Below are 18,462 nucleotides of genomic sequence, written 5' to 3'. Positions count from 1 at the left end.
TTTTGCGTGACTGAGCGAACAACACGTTCCTGTGTTCATTTAAGTTTTTTCCTCTCTGGCAAGTTGTCTCATCAACCACTGGAAAGTTTTACATAAGAAAGAACAAAATAATAAAATCGTCTCTCCCAACCCAAGCTGTGGTCTTTGAAATGTTGCATATGAAAATCTGTGTGTCCTAAATGTGCTGTAGTGTGCAATTTTCCTTCCCTCTCTCCCAGAGTCGTAAAACACATTATCATCAGCAGCAGCAGCAGGAGCAGCAATGTAATTCATCCGAGGTCGTTAATATTCATCATATCATTTAGTCACAAAGGAAACTCATCTGGCTGAATGTCACAGATGTAATTAATGAAGTGACCCCAGAGGTCATGGCTTCATTCACCAAACGCCTTCCACACACTGCTGTGTTACACACACATGGTTGCACATCTAAAATCTTTCAGCCAGACACACACCGCTGCCGCACATACAACCTGGAATATGAAACGCATGTATAACAGGCAGACGCCCTCGCATACCACAACATTCACAAAATGGCTTCTCTCGGTTACACCAAAAGGATGAGACTAGAGCGTGCACCAAAGCAGACTTTATTTAGCTCAGTGGAGTATGGGGAGGGAAAGGAAGAGAAACACATACCAGCAGGGGAGAACTGGGGAAGGGAGAGTATAGAGACACACTAAACCACTGGAGCAGGACATAAGGACAGGTGCACATCACAGGTATCTTTTTGGTCATCACTATGGCAACAACATATCCAGAAAAAAAACGAAAAGAATTGTTTTACCTACAATAAGGATAACAGAGTCTCTTCACCATAGAGGACTCCAATATGTACATCTTACAGTCACTAAGATCAAGAGAATACGAGAGAAATTAAATTTGAAATAATCAGTATACAAAAAAACTGCCTTTGTGGTATTTGGAATGCACATTTCTGTACAGAAGAAAGCTCATTGGTATTGTCGTAAACATTGGTTAGTTTAAGAACAAAACATGACAGAGTTAGTCAGTCCACATCCTTTGGAAAGTTGGCTATGATGTCAGTCTGAGTTCAGCAAAGCTGTTTTAGCCGGACAAACTAGAGACATTGCAACACAGAAAGACACCATAATGGTGGAAGGTTTGGGGCTGAACTCCTTCAATTAACTATGCAGTATCTCCATAAGCATTGAGAAGTTAATGCCCCAAGAGGGTTTCTCTGTAACTGGAAGCTTGAAAAAATATTTCTGGTTATTACGAAAGCCATTTCTGTCTTTTCAGAGAAGGTAATTAATCGGATACTGAAAAACAAACTTGATGTAATTGAGCCCCACATATCCATTTGTTTTGAACAGAATAAAAGAGGAGCAGTTTATCAACAGCATCACAGGTATCATTACAGTTTGTAGTCATTAAAGCCTAGTGGTAAAGCAATCAGAGCATGCATCTTTCTACAGTATCGTTAGAAACTACAGTACATTAGCAGCAAACTGGACATCCTTAAGGGCTGAAGTTCAACACTATGGTATAAAAGAAAAATAAACTGCAACATTTCTCAAGAGAAGTAAAACTCTTCAACCGCTATATTACAGACTGCCATGGCTCTAGTTTGGGGTTTTGGTTACAGTCTCCAGTGTGCTTATGAGAGGCAGAAAACAGTAGCTTAGATACAGGGACTCCTTCCTTCTTTAAAAACAGCAATACATCGTCAAGTAAACAGTAGCGCTTATTTTTGTAGGTCATATGGTTAAAGTATTATCACGTCTTTGGATTTTTGTCTTAAAGCATTAATTATTGTTTAGCTATTATTGTTATATTATCATTATTACAGATAGAATAAGGACTGGTTGCAAATGAACAGAGGAAGAAACGTAGAGAGAAAAAGTGGAAAGTGTGTAGGGAAGGGAGAAGGAGGGAAAATAAATTAAGTGTACAAAAATAACATCAATAACAATCGAAGTTTTTTTTTTTTTTCTCAACTTTGCGCAGTAGCTCCTTATCTGTAAGTGGAAAAGAGAGCTATGTCTCAAACATCCAATGAAGTCTCGAGTCAACCATACAAAAGCTAAATACTGTACATTTACCCCTCACACTATTAAACACTTTAGTTTCAATAAGGTTTTTTGTAACAATCTATTACTCAGAGGTGAAAAGCTCAGATCTTTGAAATACAGAGATGTTTTTGTAGATATCTTTTAATACTTACTCCAAGGTTAAACCTGGCCTATTCTGTTTTAAAAACAGAAAAAGAACAGTATTAAGATCACATTTGAAGCAGAGCCATGTTGAGCTGTTGACCTGAGCATAGAAAGCTTTACATTAATCACATAACATTGGTAAGCCATTGGTATATTCAAATAGAACGGAAAGGCAGTAAGTCACCTTGCCTGAACATATCAAAGCTGTCATAATCTTTTCATAATCATGACACTATTATATTGAAGCAAGACAGTTTATCTCAATCCATAAGATTTATATTAAGAAACTATTACTAAACACACACGATGTAAATTTGAGTTTGGTTAAAGTTTTCATATACAGTATAATGGTTGAGTGCTATAAAAAATAGTTTTCCCCTTCGAGGACAAACTGGCCTTTTTCGTTCTGTGCTATTTGGGCTGTTATCCACTAAAGGAACATAGAAGGAGTACATGTACAACAGAAGACTCATCATTGGCTTTTGGAGGGTGAAGCTGCTCTCTAGCACCGTATCAGTCTATTGGTAATCGGGCTTACCAATGCCAGCTGCAGATCTCACCCCTTCACCGTACAGACGTCAGCTCTGCAGTTTGTTGTTGAAAACAAACATGTTCAAACTAAATCCACAGACATGTAAAATTTTGGTTATGAGCTTTGGAATCTGAGTCAGTCTTTACAAAAGCTCTATGCGAATACCCCTGTGTATTTCAAGGGTATTATTCCGTTTTTTTTTTTTTTCTTCTTCTTCCACTGTTAACTGCTTTGTTTTTCTTCAAGTTTATTTTTTGGAGCTCTCTATTTACACTAAAATCTCTTTGACAATTTCTTTTCCAGCCTCGTACAGACTGGCACTACATGCTACACAGCTAGTCATCTAGCACTGTCTGGTGGAGGGCCCACTGTGAGTCTGTCATGCAGACTGAGAGGTAGACTGCAGGTCTAGCTGGGCAGTGAGGTCACATACTTGGAGAATGCTCTTTGGCCTCTGTGGCATCTGGTTGGTTTTTTTTTTTGTTTTTTTTTATCAAGGTGGTGTTTGGTTGTAGTAAGGTGTCTCACGGAATAGGGAGAGGAGCTCTTTTCAACAAGAAAGGACAAACCAGGAAAGAGTTTAAGAACAATATGAAAAGAGGAAAGCTGCTGTGGAGAGGACTTGGTTTGGGCTCTCTCCTACTTTTAGTTGGGAGAGTTTCTCTTTGGGCCTCTGTGGCTCTGCATCTTTGGGGTGCTCAGGTTACAGGGTTGGCAGCAAGTGGACAGGGTATATGTTTCGAGGTCGACAGCAGTTGCAGGAGGGGGTTTTGGTGAGAACATAGTCGAAGGAAGCATCCTGCCTCTCTAAGCTCTGTCTCTCTCCCCTGCTCCTGCTGACAGCTCAGCCTGCTCCCTCTCTGCAGAGTCAGAGCTAAGGCTCCTGGCCCTCTTCTCCTTAGCTCGGGCATTCTGGAACCACACCTGCAGAAAACATTTACATGAATAAATATTAAACATAATCTTTTATGAAGATTTCAGATTTTCTTATGTCTTCAATATTTGAAACTATTACCTGCACCACACGGTGAGGCAGCCCAAGCTCCTGGCCAAGTGTCTCACACTCGAGTCGGTTGGGGGTGCGGTGACTCCTGTAGAAGTCTTTGAGCTGGAGCACCTGGAAGTGGCTCATCTGCGTCCTTTGGCGCTGCTGCTGATGGTGGTGCTGCTGCAGAGTTTGTGTCTCACCCCAATCTGAGCTTGATCCCCCAGGTCCTTCAGGACTAGGAGATCCTTGGTCAGCCATACTGGAACCTTCCTCACACGGGTAGTCCTCATCATCTTCCTCAAAGTCATCATCCTCCTCTGGGTTGTTTAGATTTGTGGTTGAAGACAAAGAAGTCATGGGTGGCTTCATAGTTAACTCTTTGTTGCTGATGACAAAGCCGAGGCTTGGGAAAGGGTTGGAAGAGATAGATGGGCCTGGTCTGTCCATGACAGATGACAGAGCCATCCCAGTCTGCCCAATGGAGCCGTTACTCATTGCTAAGTTGTAGCCTGCTCTTTCAGCCTCCACCCAGTGGCGTGACCTCATATGGGCGTCCAAAGCACTCTTTACCTTGAAGAGAGCCCTGCAGAATGGGCAGCGGAGGTGGTTCAAACCCAAGGTGAAACTGGATCCTGGACCCATTGACCGGAACTGTCCTTTTCGCTCTCTGGCTCGTGTATTCTGAAACCAGACCTGCAGAAGAAATATGTGTTTTAAAATTCAAAATAACTGACAGCATTCAAATATTTTCTCTCTCTTCCCATCTATACAGTACCTGAACCACACGCCTTGCAAGGCCCACGTCTCTTGCAATGCTTTCGAGGACTCCTCTGGTGGGGTTGGAGTCCAAGCTGTAGCGCTGGTACAGTACTTCAAGCTGTTCTGGGGTGATGGTGGTTCTCTGACGTTTATCTCTTCTGTGCTCCTCTTCAAGCTCTCGACCGCTCCTTTGGCCCTCAAAACTGTTCTCTGAAATATGCTTTGTACTTTGCTTTATGGGTGTCAGGGAATTGGTAAGGTTGTTACTCGAGTGATCGGAGAGTGTGTTCTTAATTTGTATGCTGTTTAAATGTGAAATCATGGGATGTGTGGAATTAGGGTGTATCTGGGACATTGCGCCTGAAAGCATTTGGCTGGCCATTAACGTGTGGCTGGGGTGAAGCATCATGTAAGGCATGGTTCGGTCTGTGAAGCTGGAGTGGAGGAGTTGTACCTGGGATTGAGCTGCCAGGAGGTGCCTGGTGTGATGTTCCTGCCACAGCTGGAATGACGGCAAGGACGCTGGGCAAAGACTGCACTGGAACTGGGCCTGGGTTTGAAGCTGGGTTTTTGGTTGGATTTCAGTGGAGAGGCAAGCTGTGGTATCAGGCAGGCGAGTGTGGCTTGTTTCAGACTCTGGAGCAGAAGGGAGGCTGGGTGATGCATCAGCAGACTTTTCAAGAGCTGGATCAGAAAGAGGACTGGGTGTATGCCCCTGGTCTGAATTAGACAAAATGTTGGGGACTGTTTTTTGTGAAGAGGAGGCAGCCGGAGGCAGTGGTCTTTCTGAAGTACTTTCTGGTGGCAACTTGGGCTCAGGTTGTGGACAAGACACTGGTTTCATGGGCTGAACAATTTCCTTATGCTGGATGTCTGCATCTGACATTCCATTTTGAGTATTACCAGGAGCTGGGCTCTTGTGAGCCTGTGGAGAGACTGTTTTATCTTCTTGTTTACTTGTAGCAGGTGTTGGTTCACCTTTGGCTGTTGGATGTTCACTTTCTGTGCAGCGGGTGGAAGAATCGAGGGCGGGTGAGTCTGGATGGGTGTAATACTCATAAGTCAGATCCATGGAGTTTTCATTCTGAGAGTCACCTTGTCCTTCATCCTCACAGCTGTTATCCTGATTATCATCATCATCATTCTTGTCACAGCCATTTCTCTGTCTTTGTATGTTGTCAGGCTGGTTTTTCCCCTCTAATCCATCATCCTGGTCTTGATTTTTGCGGGCTCTCTGCCTGGCATTCTGAAACCACACAACGATGACTCTATTAGGGAGAGACAACAGAGCAGACAGCTTGTCATATTCTTCCTCTCTGGGGTAGGGAGTGACCTCAAACACCCCCTGCAGGGTCTCCAGCTGTTGCTCTGTGAAGCGGGTTCGGGAAGAGCGTCGGCCCCTGTGTGGCTCTCCTCTATATATGTCTGTTGACTGGGGTTGTGGGGAGGCGTTGGCTGGGAGGCCTGGGGACAGTGAACATGGTGAAAGTGTTACAGGTTGGTTTTGTGCAACTTCCTCTCTGGGCTCCTCCAGGGCTGTGGTTGGGGGGTTGTTGAAATTGTAAGGTGAATCCTTGTCCCGTTGGCGCTCTTTAAATAGGGTGTTGCGGAACCAGTGTTTTATGACTTTGTGTTGCAGACCAGACAGAGCAGACATCTTGCTGATCTCTTCATCACTGGGAAGAGTATTAATATCAAAGTATTTCCTCAGAACAGCCAGTTGCTCTTCTGAGATTCGGGTTCGGGTTCTCTTACCCTGCTGTTGTTCAAGTATTGTTGGGCTCACTTGACTTTGCTGTTCTGTTGGGATTGGGCTAGGTTGTGATGGTTGACCCAGCAATGCAGGATTGAGCTGTGGAGGCTGACCTAACAAAGCCGGGCTGATCTGTGGTTGCTGACCGAGCAAAGCTGGACTACGCTGCGCCTGATGCCCTAGCAGTGCTGGGTTAAGTTGGGACTGGTACAGTTTTGCCAGCTCAGGGTTCACACTTGAATCTAACCAAGGCTGGGGCTGGAGAGCTACAGACTGCATCACAACTGGAGAGAGGAGAGGTAGCTCCATGGGGAAAGGAATTGGTGGGAGCTTTGTTAAGGGTAATGAGGGTATAGGAAGCTGAGGCAAGGATAGAGGGAGCATGGGTATTTTAGGTAAGGAAACAGATATCAGGGATGTGGTTTGAGAAGTAGCTGTAGAAGAGGTGCTTAGGATGGGTGCTTCCTGTTGTGGAAAGTCTTGAGTTTGAGAAGGAGAAGGTGGTGACGAAGGTGCGAGGGCAGTAACTGTTAGGTCTGTAGCTGTAGCACCTGTTTTGTTCATGGGATTTGAAATGGACGATACAGGTGAGGGTTCAAGGGTTTTAACTTGAGGCTTAACTGATTCCGGTGCTGGTTCTGATTCTGAGCATGAGGCTGGGGCGGGAGCTGCAGTTTGGTTGCAAACAGGTGAATTCTCCCCAGACTGGATCTGCGTGAGGGGGTACATCTGGTCATATTGCAGCCTGTATACTCTGGAAAACCTCTCCAGTGCAGCAGTAGGGAAAAGCATCCTATGAATGTATTCCTGGTGGCTTTTTAAAATCAAGGCATCTGAAAAAAACTTGCCACAGTCTCCACATTCCTCTCCTCTTTCACAGCATTTTTTACCTTTGTTTGCAGATACCTCATCTTTGTTCTGCTTTTTCTCTTGTGGCAAGCTTTCTACCTCTCCATTGCCTTCCTCTTCTTTGATGTCCTTATTACAGTTTTCCATCTTCACATTCTGTAGTTTACTGAACTCATCTTTTTCCTCCACTGAGCACACTTCCATCCTGTTCATATCAGGGCACTCTTGCTTATCTGGTATTATTTGAGTTGCTATCTGCTGCTGGTGCCTGTGTCTACTTTGTATATATTGCAGTGCCAGCTCATAGCCATAACCCTGCAGCAGGGATCTGAGAGGCTCCCCATTCACGGCAGCATAGGGCACTCTCGGAGGAGGACACTGTGATCCAAGAAATGAGGAAGAAACTGCTTCCTCCTTTTGACTCTCATTTTTAACATCTTTTTCTTCCTTAAGACTAGAATTTCTGTGTTGTCTTTCTATCTGGTTGATGAAACGTCCACGGCAGACTGTATTCACCTTGACCTCACACTGCAAATGATCTTTTGGTTGTTTCTGCGTTTGTTTCTCATCTGTTTGGGACTCTCTTTTAGTCTCTGCCTTAACTTGTTCTTTTGGGATGGAGTTGGCAGATATTGAGTAACTGAATTCTGGACTTTTAACAGTTAACTCTGAGTTGAGCGTCATGTCTCCTGACAAGTAGAAGGGCAGAAGAAGTTGCTGCTGCAGAGAGAGCAAGTTGTCTGGCACCAGTGAGAAGTGTTGTTGAAGGAGATTCTCTGGCACTAAGGGAAGGTGCTGCATCACTTGAGACTGGAGCAGAGCCGTGTGCTGTTGTAACTGAGCTTGGACCTGTGCCTGGGCTATCTGCTGCTGTTGTATGAGCATTAGCTGGTTTCTTGATGCTAGAAGCTCTGCCACTCTCTTTTTAGCCTGCTGGCTGTCTGTTAGGTTAGAAAGGGTTGGCTGGGCCTCGGCTACTAAACCAGGGCATACTAGCGAAGAGGTTGAACAGCTTACTCCATCTGGCTTCTTAGTGAAAGGCAAACTCTTGGATGTTTCCTCTCTGGTGGTAGCAGCCTGAGTAGCAGTACTGGGGCCTGACACTGGAACAGCTACACTAGATGTTGGGGTCTGTGGAGCTGGGTTCTGGGCAGCACGAGCTCTAGTCTGATGAAGGACAGAGCGAAGATGTATGTCCAGCGTGGAGCTCTGGCTATAGCCCACTCCACACAATCGGCAGCGGTAGGGCCTCGGATCTGGGCCGCGGGGAGCCTCTGGGACAGCAACACTTGTGCTAGAGTCCTGCAGGGCTCGTCTGGCCCGGTGGAGATGGGACACGGAGTTATAGTGGACCAGAAGAATTGTTTTCTGAGTAAAAGATTCAGAACAAATGGTGCATTTATAGGGCCTGGATGGATCAAGATAACGGTCCATTGTGGGGTTAGAGGTCTTTTTGACAAGAGAGCTGGAACTAGGTTCTGAAATGATCTCCTCGTGTGACCTTTTCTCTGGCTCAGTTAAATCTTCTTCACCTCCATCCCCTTCAGAGACTGTGTCATTCTCTTGAATTTTAACTTCTTCTTTAACTTCTTTTTGTTCCTCCTTTACCTCCATGCCTATGGTTTCCTCATCGATCTCTTCATCATCACCCTCTCCTGCTTCTTGACCCACTTGAGGTGATAAACTAAAATCTTGTTGTACTGAATTCTTATTATTCTCCATGTATTGCACAGTATGAGGCGGAAAGAGTGTATTCTGCCCCTGTGTGTTATCCAGCTGTGAGTGTGTGTTCTGCATGTGTCTCTGCAAGGCCTCTTGACTGCGGCATTGTCTAGAACAGAGAGGGCACTCTGTCGCCGCCCTCATGGCATGGTACTGCCAGTGCAGCTGGAGCTTCTCCTGAGTGGGGAACGCCAAGCTGCACCTGCTGCAACGGAACCGGTAACCATGGCGATCAGACAGGGGAGGGGGGTCGCTGGGTGGGGATGGGGGCGGAGAGGAGGGGGTGACTTGAGTTGGGGACTGAGGAGCCAGTCTGCCAGTGGAAGGGTGAGCGGTGTTGTCCTCCAGAGGTGGGGTGAGAAGAGCTGTGACATCTTTGGGTGCGGCTACGTCTCCTTCAGTGTTCTCATCTAAAATCCCTGCAAAATGCACAAAAATATTGACCGTGAATTTAGAATCACCTTAGAACAACAGTAGGTCAACAATTTAAAGTCTTTTGAACAAATGAACATGATATGGTTTTGTATTATTGATTCTACAATGAGTATCTATTTTGTGGTCAGCTTTATCGTGCACTTTACACCAACCTTTGTTTTTCTGTGAATCAGATGAGGCAATGGAATCTGCAGTATGGGAACAGTTTGCATTGTGGTTCTTGGTGGTTTTATTTTTTTGAATATCGTCTGTGCGCGAGTCTGTCTGTAATTCAGTCTCCAGCTGAGGCTGTTGTTGTTCCATGGGTGGTGTGACCTGGAAGAATAAAAATGCAATGGACTGTCAGTTTTGGTCTTTCTTGGTTTTTTATTGCCACTCAGTGTGGTTTTACCAATTCAGAATAAAACAAATATGGGTTATTGCCACATTTTCCTAATCCAGCACTATGAATAAAACATATTTAATTGTACAATAGCGAGCAAATATCAAGATGTATAAACACAGAGTGCCCGCACTCCCCGTACTAATATCATAAAACATTCAAGTGTATCGTTACATCTTGCACCTGCCTGCACAGCAGTATAAGCAGCAAGGCACATCAATTTGTTAATAAGTATACATGGTTGAGATATGTGGGTCTGCCCTTCAGTTCCTGCGACACCCTCCAACATGCCCCAAGGGTTTAATAAAACTTTACTGAGCTGAATAATGAATTTATTTAAAATCATTCTTCATATAGAAAATCTCCATCCCCACAGCTTCAAGCCATCGAGACCAAATACTATTTCTATGAGAACAGCTAGCTACCCTAAGGAAAGGACAGACAGCCAAAGATGAGATTTACATGACAAGAGTTTTCTCTGCGTAACAGCTTTATAAGAGCCAAAGAGAAGAACAACCACACACACATACACACTGCAGAGAAAACTGAAGGTCAGGCTTAATCTAGAGAGCGTAATTGGAAAGCAAGGTACATAATGGCCATCATCACCTCAGTCTGAATTAATGAACCTCAATTACTATCAGAGAGAGTAAGGGAGGGGTAGGAGGGAAAGGAGGGAGGATGGGGGCTTGTAGAATATGAAAAAGAGAGAGAGAAGGGAGAGGGTGGGAGGAAGTATGGGGCAATGAACAAAAAAAACCTGCTCTGGAGAAAGACAGTGAGTAAGGGAGGGGTAACGCATAAGAAATTGAAAGAGAGCTTGGGAGAGACAGAAAGGGAGGGGCAGGGACAGAAATTGCAGAATAGGAATGATAGGAGTAGCTGGGGTGGGGGGGGGACAGCAGAGGGGAGAAAGGGTGAAAAGCAGTCAGTGAAGTGGAGGGAAGAGAGCAAGAGACAAAGGCCACTTAGCATACAGGGCCAGGGAGATGGAGGATGGTGATGTGGATAGATGACCGGTCATTGTTAGTTGGAGAGACACAGTAAAAAGCATGGGGGCCCCTTTTTAGCTTGACTGCACTTCTGGTAATAGAGGGCTACTTAAACATGCATTATAGAAAGACTGGCTTTTCCCTCACTCACTCAGTCAAACCCTCTCTCTTCCACTCTAAAAAAAAACCGCGCATGCACACACACGCGCACACCGAATGCACGGCTGCATCAAAGATGATAGCGGGGAGCTACTTAAACATGCATTAAAAAAAAAAAAAGCGCTGCCTTTCTCTCTGGTGCCTTCTTAATGGAATTGTCTCCCTACATTTCACTCTCCCCCATCCCCCATCGCTTTGCCTTCTCATTTTCTTTTGCTTCCTGAAGAACGCAAATACAACAAATAAACAGTTGCATACACTTACTGTGCTGATGAGCTTGTCTACACAGTCCTGCGCCACGCTGTGCACATGTGTGAGATGCTGACGAAGGTGTGTGTATGGGAGTTTAACCTGGCACAAAGGGCACTGGACAGTCTAAAAGAGAGAAGAGGGGGGGGGGGGAGATTAGGAGAGAAAAGTGAGAAAAATGATCAAAATGTTGAATTATTAGCGAGAGGCCAGAGGTGTGCTTGGGTTTGTGAGATTACACGAGGAAATGACGGGACCTCTAATCTAGAACTGCATTCATCGCGTCCACTGGTACATTAAAAATTCCAGTGAACATACTTACATTATTAAAATCTGTGTCAACTACTCACCTGCTGGTTCTCATTTTGCTGGTGTGTTCTGGGGCGTTTGGTTGAGATCGAGTTTTCCATTTCCTCGCATCCAGAGGACGGACGCTTGACTGAGGGCAGTGACTCCCTCTTTTCTCCTTCCTCCCTCCTTGTCTCTTCTTCAAATATGAACATATAAATTGATTTATATTTACTATGTAATATATTATCATATTAGTATTTGAGTGAACTATTGCCATGTTATTGAATTTATACAAGCAGCCATACCTGTCTCTTCAGAAATCTTTGCCCCCAAGTTACAAGTGTCTTTGGTTGAGTCCAAAGGACCAGTGCTGGTCTCACTGGAAGTTTCCATATCCTCACTGAGCTCTCCTGGGAGAGGACACGATAAGTAATTATGTTATGCAAACAAAGCGCTTTTTACAAGATGTTACCACAAACTATCAAGCTAATTGTAGTTTATATTATTCTCCAGATAACATCCTTCAAAAAGACTAGTGACATTGGACCACATTTCATTCTTCTTGCTTGCCTCCATACACTATTGATCAAGTATTGATTCTGCATTAGATTCTCCTCAGAGGTGGAGTCGAGGTAATATGGACTTACAACACATCAGTTCACCTCAATAAGTCTTAATTTGCACAGAGATAAATAGCAGGAAAGATTTAATTTACAAATGAAGCGTTGAACTACTCATTTTAGGTGTTGCACAGTCCACAGACTCCAGATAATATATTTAGGGGTTTAGCTTGCACAGACTGAAGAATAGTGACTCGTCTCCACCTCCCATAGTCCATGTCCAGGGGATTTGTATTGGTCCATTGATTAGCAGGTGCTAGTTAGCTGTTGTCAGGGGTGATTGGGGATATAACAAGGATGTGTATCGACTAATCGCTTTGCTTGATCAATATCTCAGCAACAGCCATTACTCATTTTCTCACTCTTTTCATTTAAATCCCCTCACTGCTCTCTGATGTCAGCAACCACACGCTACATGACAAAAATACACCCACACAGTTCATATTCTCACCTGTGACACCATCAGGGCTTTTCCTGATGGTAAAAATGGCTGCCAGCTCCTCTCCACCCATTGGCTGCAGCTGTAGTAGCCCTTCCCTCTGCTGATGCGTCGGGGTTTGACTGTGTTTCAGTACTTGGAGTTTAGAAGAGGAGGAGTGGTTGCATAGAAGGCAATGGAACAGCCACGAACCTCCATCAACCTCACCGTCATACTGCTGCAGGAACTGAAAATAAAAGAAGAGAAAGCCATAAAATATTATGGTCTGATTGTTGTTAAATCTAGTCTGATCCCTTTGAAGTGCAAAGTAAATTTTTGCATATAATGCTACTTGCAGGTTCAAAGACACAGGGCTTTAGTGTAGTGTGAGAAAAGGTGTTTTTGTGTACTTACTCTGTAAACCCGGACGCTCGCCTCATGGTGTGAACTGAGGGAATGCCCTCGGAGCTTCTCCAAACTGCTGGTCACGTAGTCACACAGGTTGCACCTCAGCTGGATGGGGTTGCCCTTAGCGATGAGGGCTGCCCCCTCCTGGCCCCTGTCTCCGCCCTCCTGGAGGTGAGCAGCAAGCTGGTAGCGGGTGCGGTGTCTGTCAGTCTGGCAGTGCAAGGAGAAGTTAGCCCTCAGCGGGGTGGTGTAGCCGCACAGTCTGCAGTGGCAACCACCAGCGACGAGGGAGCACCACTCGGACTGTGGCAAGGAGCGGGGAGCATTCAGATGCTGCTCCACAGACTCTAAGCTGTCGGACGAAAAGCAGGAGCAGACAAGGCATTGGAATACGCCCTGGGAGAGGGGTCCAGTGGGGGACAGAGATGGGGCTGGAGGGGGAGAAGGAGAGGGGGAGGGAGAAGGAGTCAGCGTAGAGCCAAGGGTGACCGGCTGCTGCTCTGTGACTTGTTGACTGGTCAGTCGCATGTTCAAGGACAGTTCGGCACCTATAACGGAGAGAAACCATGAACCAGAGTGAACGCACTTTTGAATTTTCATGTTGAATTACAGCAAGTGACGCAACACTGTACTCACCTGTGTTTTGTAGGTGTTTAAGCTGTGGGCCAAGGCTCCTGCAGTGAGACAGATAGTAACCCCTCTGAAGCCGTAGCATGTTGTGTGTGTGTTTCTCGCTGGTGGTGTGTATGCGCAGGTTGCGGGCAATGCTGGTCTCATAGTCGCACACATCGCACCGCCACCGCTTACCATGGGAGTGGGAGTGTGCGGGTGATGTGAGCTTGGCAGGCTGGGTTGTAGGCGTGGGAATAGAGAGTGGGAGCTTGCTGTACGCCTGCTCATCCGCTGCGTGACCGTTGGAGGAGCTGCTGTTGTTGGTAATGTGAGAGGTGTGCATGTGACCATTCGAGAGGCCCCCGTTTTGAACGTTATTCAGGTGTTTATCCGACTGCATGTGTATGCTGAGGTTGCCTTTCGATGAGGTAGCATAGTCACACACCTCACAGCGGTAGGGCTTGTAGCCACAGGCGTAGGTTTCACCTCGGGCTAAGCGAGGATGGGGTTTCCCCGAACTGCAATACCCACACACACCATTTGTTGCACCACCGCACACACACTTTCCCCCGGAGGTGCCACACACACATTGGCCTCCCGTCTCCGGATGTTTCTCCTTCATATGGGCTTGTAGTGTATGCTGAGACTTGTAGTGCCAGTTACACTTGGGGCATTTCAGGGTCTTGCAGGAGTTGCGTGAGTGCATTATGGTCATGTGACTAGTCAGTGAATTAGGAGAGAGGTCTTGGTTGAGGTTTTTAAGGACAGCTTCTTTCTGTTCTCCGTCTTTGTCTCTCTCGTCATCTACCTCTATGTCTAGCTGGCTGTCATTTGGTTCTGGAGCTTTGGCACCATCTCCATTGTAAATGGAAGAGTGAGGAACCCCTGTCAGTCCATCATCCTCAGCAGGTGTACTGGCAGGCTCCGTGCCTACCAGTGGAAAAGCCAGAGGAGACTGCTGGGATCTAAAGCTCTGAGGAAACCCAGAAATCCAGCCCTGATCTCCCTTAATGTCTTTTACCTCTGTGTCGCTCAGCAGGGCAGAAGAGGAGGACGGACAACTGAAGTGCTTTGGAGAGATGGGAAAAAGAAGGGAGGGCTTTGGAGAGGGGGAAGAAGTGGGGGAGGGCTTTGGAGAGGCGTCTATTTTGCTGTCGAGTGTGCCACTGGCCTTTGCAGTGCTGGAAGAAGAGCTGTGCTGGCTCTGTTGAGGTAATAAAGAACATTTGGATTTGGTTTGGCTTTGGTTTGAGATGGCCTCCTCCTCTTCCTTCTCCTCCTCTCTGCCTTTGCTGCTGAGGGCTGCTGGGAGGCCCCCTGTAACTGATGCCTCTCCCACACCTACATGCACCTCCCCTTCTTCCTTCCTTTGCCCTGACAAATATCCCTCCCCGAAGTCTTCTTTCATCGCCTGCTTTTGACGCACTCCATTTTCCTGTGAATGCTGGCCTCCTTCTTTCTGCTCACCTCCCTGGGTCTCTTCTCTAGCCTGGGACCCCTCTGCGCCCTCCTCCCCCTGCTGAGGCAGGGTCAGGGGCTCTTTGGCAGGGGCCATGGCTGAGGTATGAGAGGATGACCCCTGCTCAGGAATGACCGCCAGGGTCAGGAGAGGAAGAGATAAAGCCTGGGGACTGAGGTCAGCATCTCTCTCCTCTCCTCCCCCTCCATCCCCTCCTCCTCCCTCACCGCTGTCCATACCAGAGGCTACAGCTGCCACACATTACTGCCCCACCTGTATGGTTCAGATACAGAGAAAGAGAAGGGAGCGGGACAGACAGAGACAGCAGAGAAGTGAAGAAAAACAAAGGAGCAAATGAAATACAGGAGTCATGTAAATAATATTGCATAACAGTGGAGGCATTGATTAGTGTCCCTGGATAGCATCTGTTCAATACAGCCTTCACAGTGCACAATCCGGAGGCTGGTTACCCAGGGGTTAGCGTTAGCCCTTAATGGGAAAATCAATAGCGTGAGCGCTAAACTAGGTAGAGGAATGCGGGTAAAGGCTACGCAGGAGGTCTATGATATTCCTCAGGGGATAGGATTAAATAAAGAACTGAACGCTTCTGAGCTAAAGGGCTTCCACTAAATTGCCACACTTAGATAAAAGCAGATAAAAGAACACTTTTTAATGCCAGTGTATCAGTCTCTACATCTTTAGCTGCAAATTAGCACAGAGATATTATGAGGCAATAGGATCACTATTTAACACTGGAGATTTTTGCACAATGAACACTTACCACATTCAGTGAAAACACAAGTGGTTGGCACACAAAATACTTGTGTGAAGCTTCTACAAAAGTTGTTTAGATTTTAAAGACGTGTCAATTAAAATCTTTGGTACATTTTTTTAAGTCATTTATTTGTGGTGTTGCAGTGTAGTGAATTTTATTTGGACCTCTCCACATGTGTATAACATATTGTGTCCACCCCCTGTAGGTTGTGTTGCCTATAAACACATTAATCCTCATTAAATAGACCTCCCCTAAAGCAATATTGTACATTGAAATAATGCATCCCTTTTGTAGTAAACTGAAGCTATATTTGCACATTTGTAGTCCATAAATGTGGAGCATTTAAAAAAAAAAAAAAAATTTGTAAAAGGTTAATACAGTTATAAAAATCTGCATTTTAAGATTTTGAAATTGTCAGTTAACCATCAAAATGTGTAAAAATTGAACAATTACTTTTGACAAAGATTCCGAATCATATCAGCACAATACAATTACAATTGCCTGAAAAATTAATCTGGCCTATCCCCTCTTTGGTTTCTGACTGACAGATGAATACCATTAGACAGATACATCTCTGTTAGTCCGTGTGTGTCCCACAATCTCATTACTGACCTTTTTTTAATCAAGGAGAGACCTTAATCTACCCTTTCACCTTCTCCTTCAACCAACCCCCTCTTCCTCCTCCTTAAACACCCCTTCTCTCTCTCCTCTAGCCACCCCCTCTCCTCCTCTCTGCAGCTTTAAGATATATGGCTCATATCGGCACTCTTATAGTGCTTTAATGTACTGTGTTTATGTCACAGGCCACAGACCCTTGCCCAATGCAGCTGTCCACTGTCCTGCCAGAGAGTGCTGAGGGGCTGAGCTGGCCTGCCAGCAGCTGAGAACAGTCTCTAATCTGATAAAGATTTTCATTTACACTCCAATCAATAACCTGGGTCTATCGGCAATGTAACTATTTATACAAGCATTCCTGGCTCTCTATCGATCACAAGTGCGGGAAACCATCATTTAACAATGTGTGTGTGTGTGTGTGTGTGTGTGTGTGTACATCTATGCGTGTTAATGTGTGTACATCCTGTTGTGCAACTGATTCAGATGATGTCAATTAAGACACACAGAACACCTGAAATTAAACCTGCATGGGCCTATTGCAACTGTTTTGTGTTGATATTATGATATTAATGCATATGACGTATTTGTTATTTCTCATAGAAAACTGCAGACACTGCAACATAAAATTGCATCCAAATAATCCAACAAAAGTGTACTATCAGTTTGACTACAAACTGGTGTCTGTGTGTGTGTGTGTGTTAAGAGAGAGAAAGGACAAGGGTGTGAGGGGAGAGAGAGAAACAGACAGAGAGAAGAGTTGTGTGGCTATACTTTAGGAAAATGCCTTTTGTTTGCCATTATAGGTCTTGGACATGCAGCTGGATATGGACAAATACTGTTTTTAACGCAGCTGCTTTGCGTGAAGACCCAGTGGACCACATCCTGTCTCAAGGTAAAAGCACCGGGCTGTATTTTGCATTATTCTGGGACCATTGTAGCGGGTGCTGTTTGTGAATACCGGACAGGCAGCGGCTTGAATAGTTCACTCCCCGTCTCTGTCAAGAGACTGACCAACCATCAGCTCCCAGACTACTTCAGCCTTTGTTTACAGTGTATCCTACCCCACCGTACCACTCTCCGATTCCGCTAAACCAAGAGTGATCGCGTTCAGTAACCAGTAACAGGTGACTCAATGCACAAACAGATCAACAAAAGCTTGATTTGTGAGAATTACAGGCTACACTGACCAAACACCCCCGCCTCCCCTCCGCCGGATCGCTTCCCTTCAGCTCCCCTCAATATCGTAAACAAATGGCACACTTACATTTCTGCAGCGACTCTGGTACAAAGCTCCGTACGCTGAATGTGTAGTAGTCCGGAAAACAATCGTATAGGAAGCCCACTCATTCCTTATGAATGATCCTCTGCGTTTTTACGGAGCCAGGAGGGAAAAAAATGGGGAGAGGGAGAGAGAGCAGCGGGGTCCAAGTTGTTACCAAACAACAGTGTAATTAAAGCTACATATAGGCTGTAGTAAACAGAAGATGGGGGACGGAGGGGTTTGTGCGAGCTCCAGAGGTAGAATGAGTTCTGATCACTGTGGGAGGAAAAACACTTGGCTCTTTATTCCTGCTAATTAGTTTCCTTCAAAAAATGGCTGAGATTACGCCCAGTGCGCATGTGCGTAATTGCGCAGACACCGCTAATTAGCCCGTTTGGATCAATAGGATTCCGCGAGAGAGAGGAAAGAGGGAGGGAGGGAGGGTGGAAGGAGGGGTAGAGGATAGAAAAGGGACGTATAGAAAAGACGAGGAGAGGAAAATATTTTTAAAAGTATGAGAAAATACAGTTGAAAAGGTGGAATTTTAATCTCAAATATGATATCATCTAAAAATTTCGGTATTCCATTCTAGATGCATATTACGACAAATATCCGCTTATCGAGTCTGTAAAAGAGGAAATAGTAATGCAGAAAAATCTCTATTTAACATCAAAAGACATTAAAATAGTACAAGGTACTACAATGTCGAAATAAAGTCGATATTGATCAAAATAGACACATTTAAGGCTTTTTAGTGAAATGGGCGATGCCACGAAATCTGCCACAAAATGCGATGCTGTCACCGTGATTCACAACTGAGGACACAAACACACAACAAGGCCCCGGAGGATTGTTTTAGGAATATCATTTTTATATTTTGTTTCAGATAAAACTCGAGTTAGACGGTCAAATTCGGCATAATGTTAAAACATTACTTTCCACAAAATACTACATTTCTGTGTGCTATATCAATTGCTTTGTAAAAGTTAAAGTGTATGAAATA

The 18,462-nt window shown here is 45.2% G+C and overlaps 1 protein-coding gene across 2 annotated transcripts; it reads right to left on the bottom strand.

Moving 5' to 3' along the window:
* Window positions 1–574: 574 nt before the first annotated feature.
* Window positions 575–17,822, bottom strand: LOC138206700 (zinc finger homeobox protein 3-like). 2 transcript variants are annotated; one of them, XM_069163598.1, is made up of 11 exons: window positions 17,463–17,822; window positions 13,374–15,081; window positions 12,744–13,285; window positions 12,363–12,576; window positions 11,597–11,701; window positions 11,351–11,487; window positions 11,016–11,126; window positions 9,371–9,533; window positions 4,476–9,202; window positions 3,728–4,393; window positions 575–3,636 (listed from the first exon to the last, which is right to left on the bottom strand). In XM_069163598.1, exons 2-11 carry the CDS (start codon window positions 15,043–15,045, stop codon window positions 3,520–3,522), a joined length of 8,454 nt encoding a protein of 2,817 aa, XP_069019699.1. In that variant the 5' UTR covers window positions 15,046–15,081; window positions 17,463–17,822; the 3' UTR covers window positions 575–3,519. The 2 variants fall into 2 exon arrangements, with proteins under 2 accessions (XP_069019699.1, XP_069019700.1); XM_069163599.1 differs by having other exon boundaries at window positions 12,744–13,168.
* Between the last annotated feature and the right edge of the window lie 640 nt (window positions 17,823–18,462).

The sequence above is a fragment of the Embiotoca jacksoni genome, unplaced genomic scaffold (genome assembly GCF_022577435.1).
Source record: "Embiotoca jacksoni isolate LCO1_2020_lvr unplaced genomic scaffold, fEmbJac1.0.p SCAF_3, whole genome shotgun sequence".
In the NCBI taxonomy this organism is placed as follows: domain Eukaryota; kingdom Metazoa; phylum Chordata; class Actinopteri; family Embiotocidae; genus Embiotoca; species Embiotoca jacksoni.
This window is presented reverse-complemented; position numbering and strand designations above follow the sequence as displayed.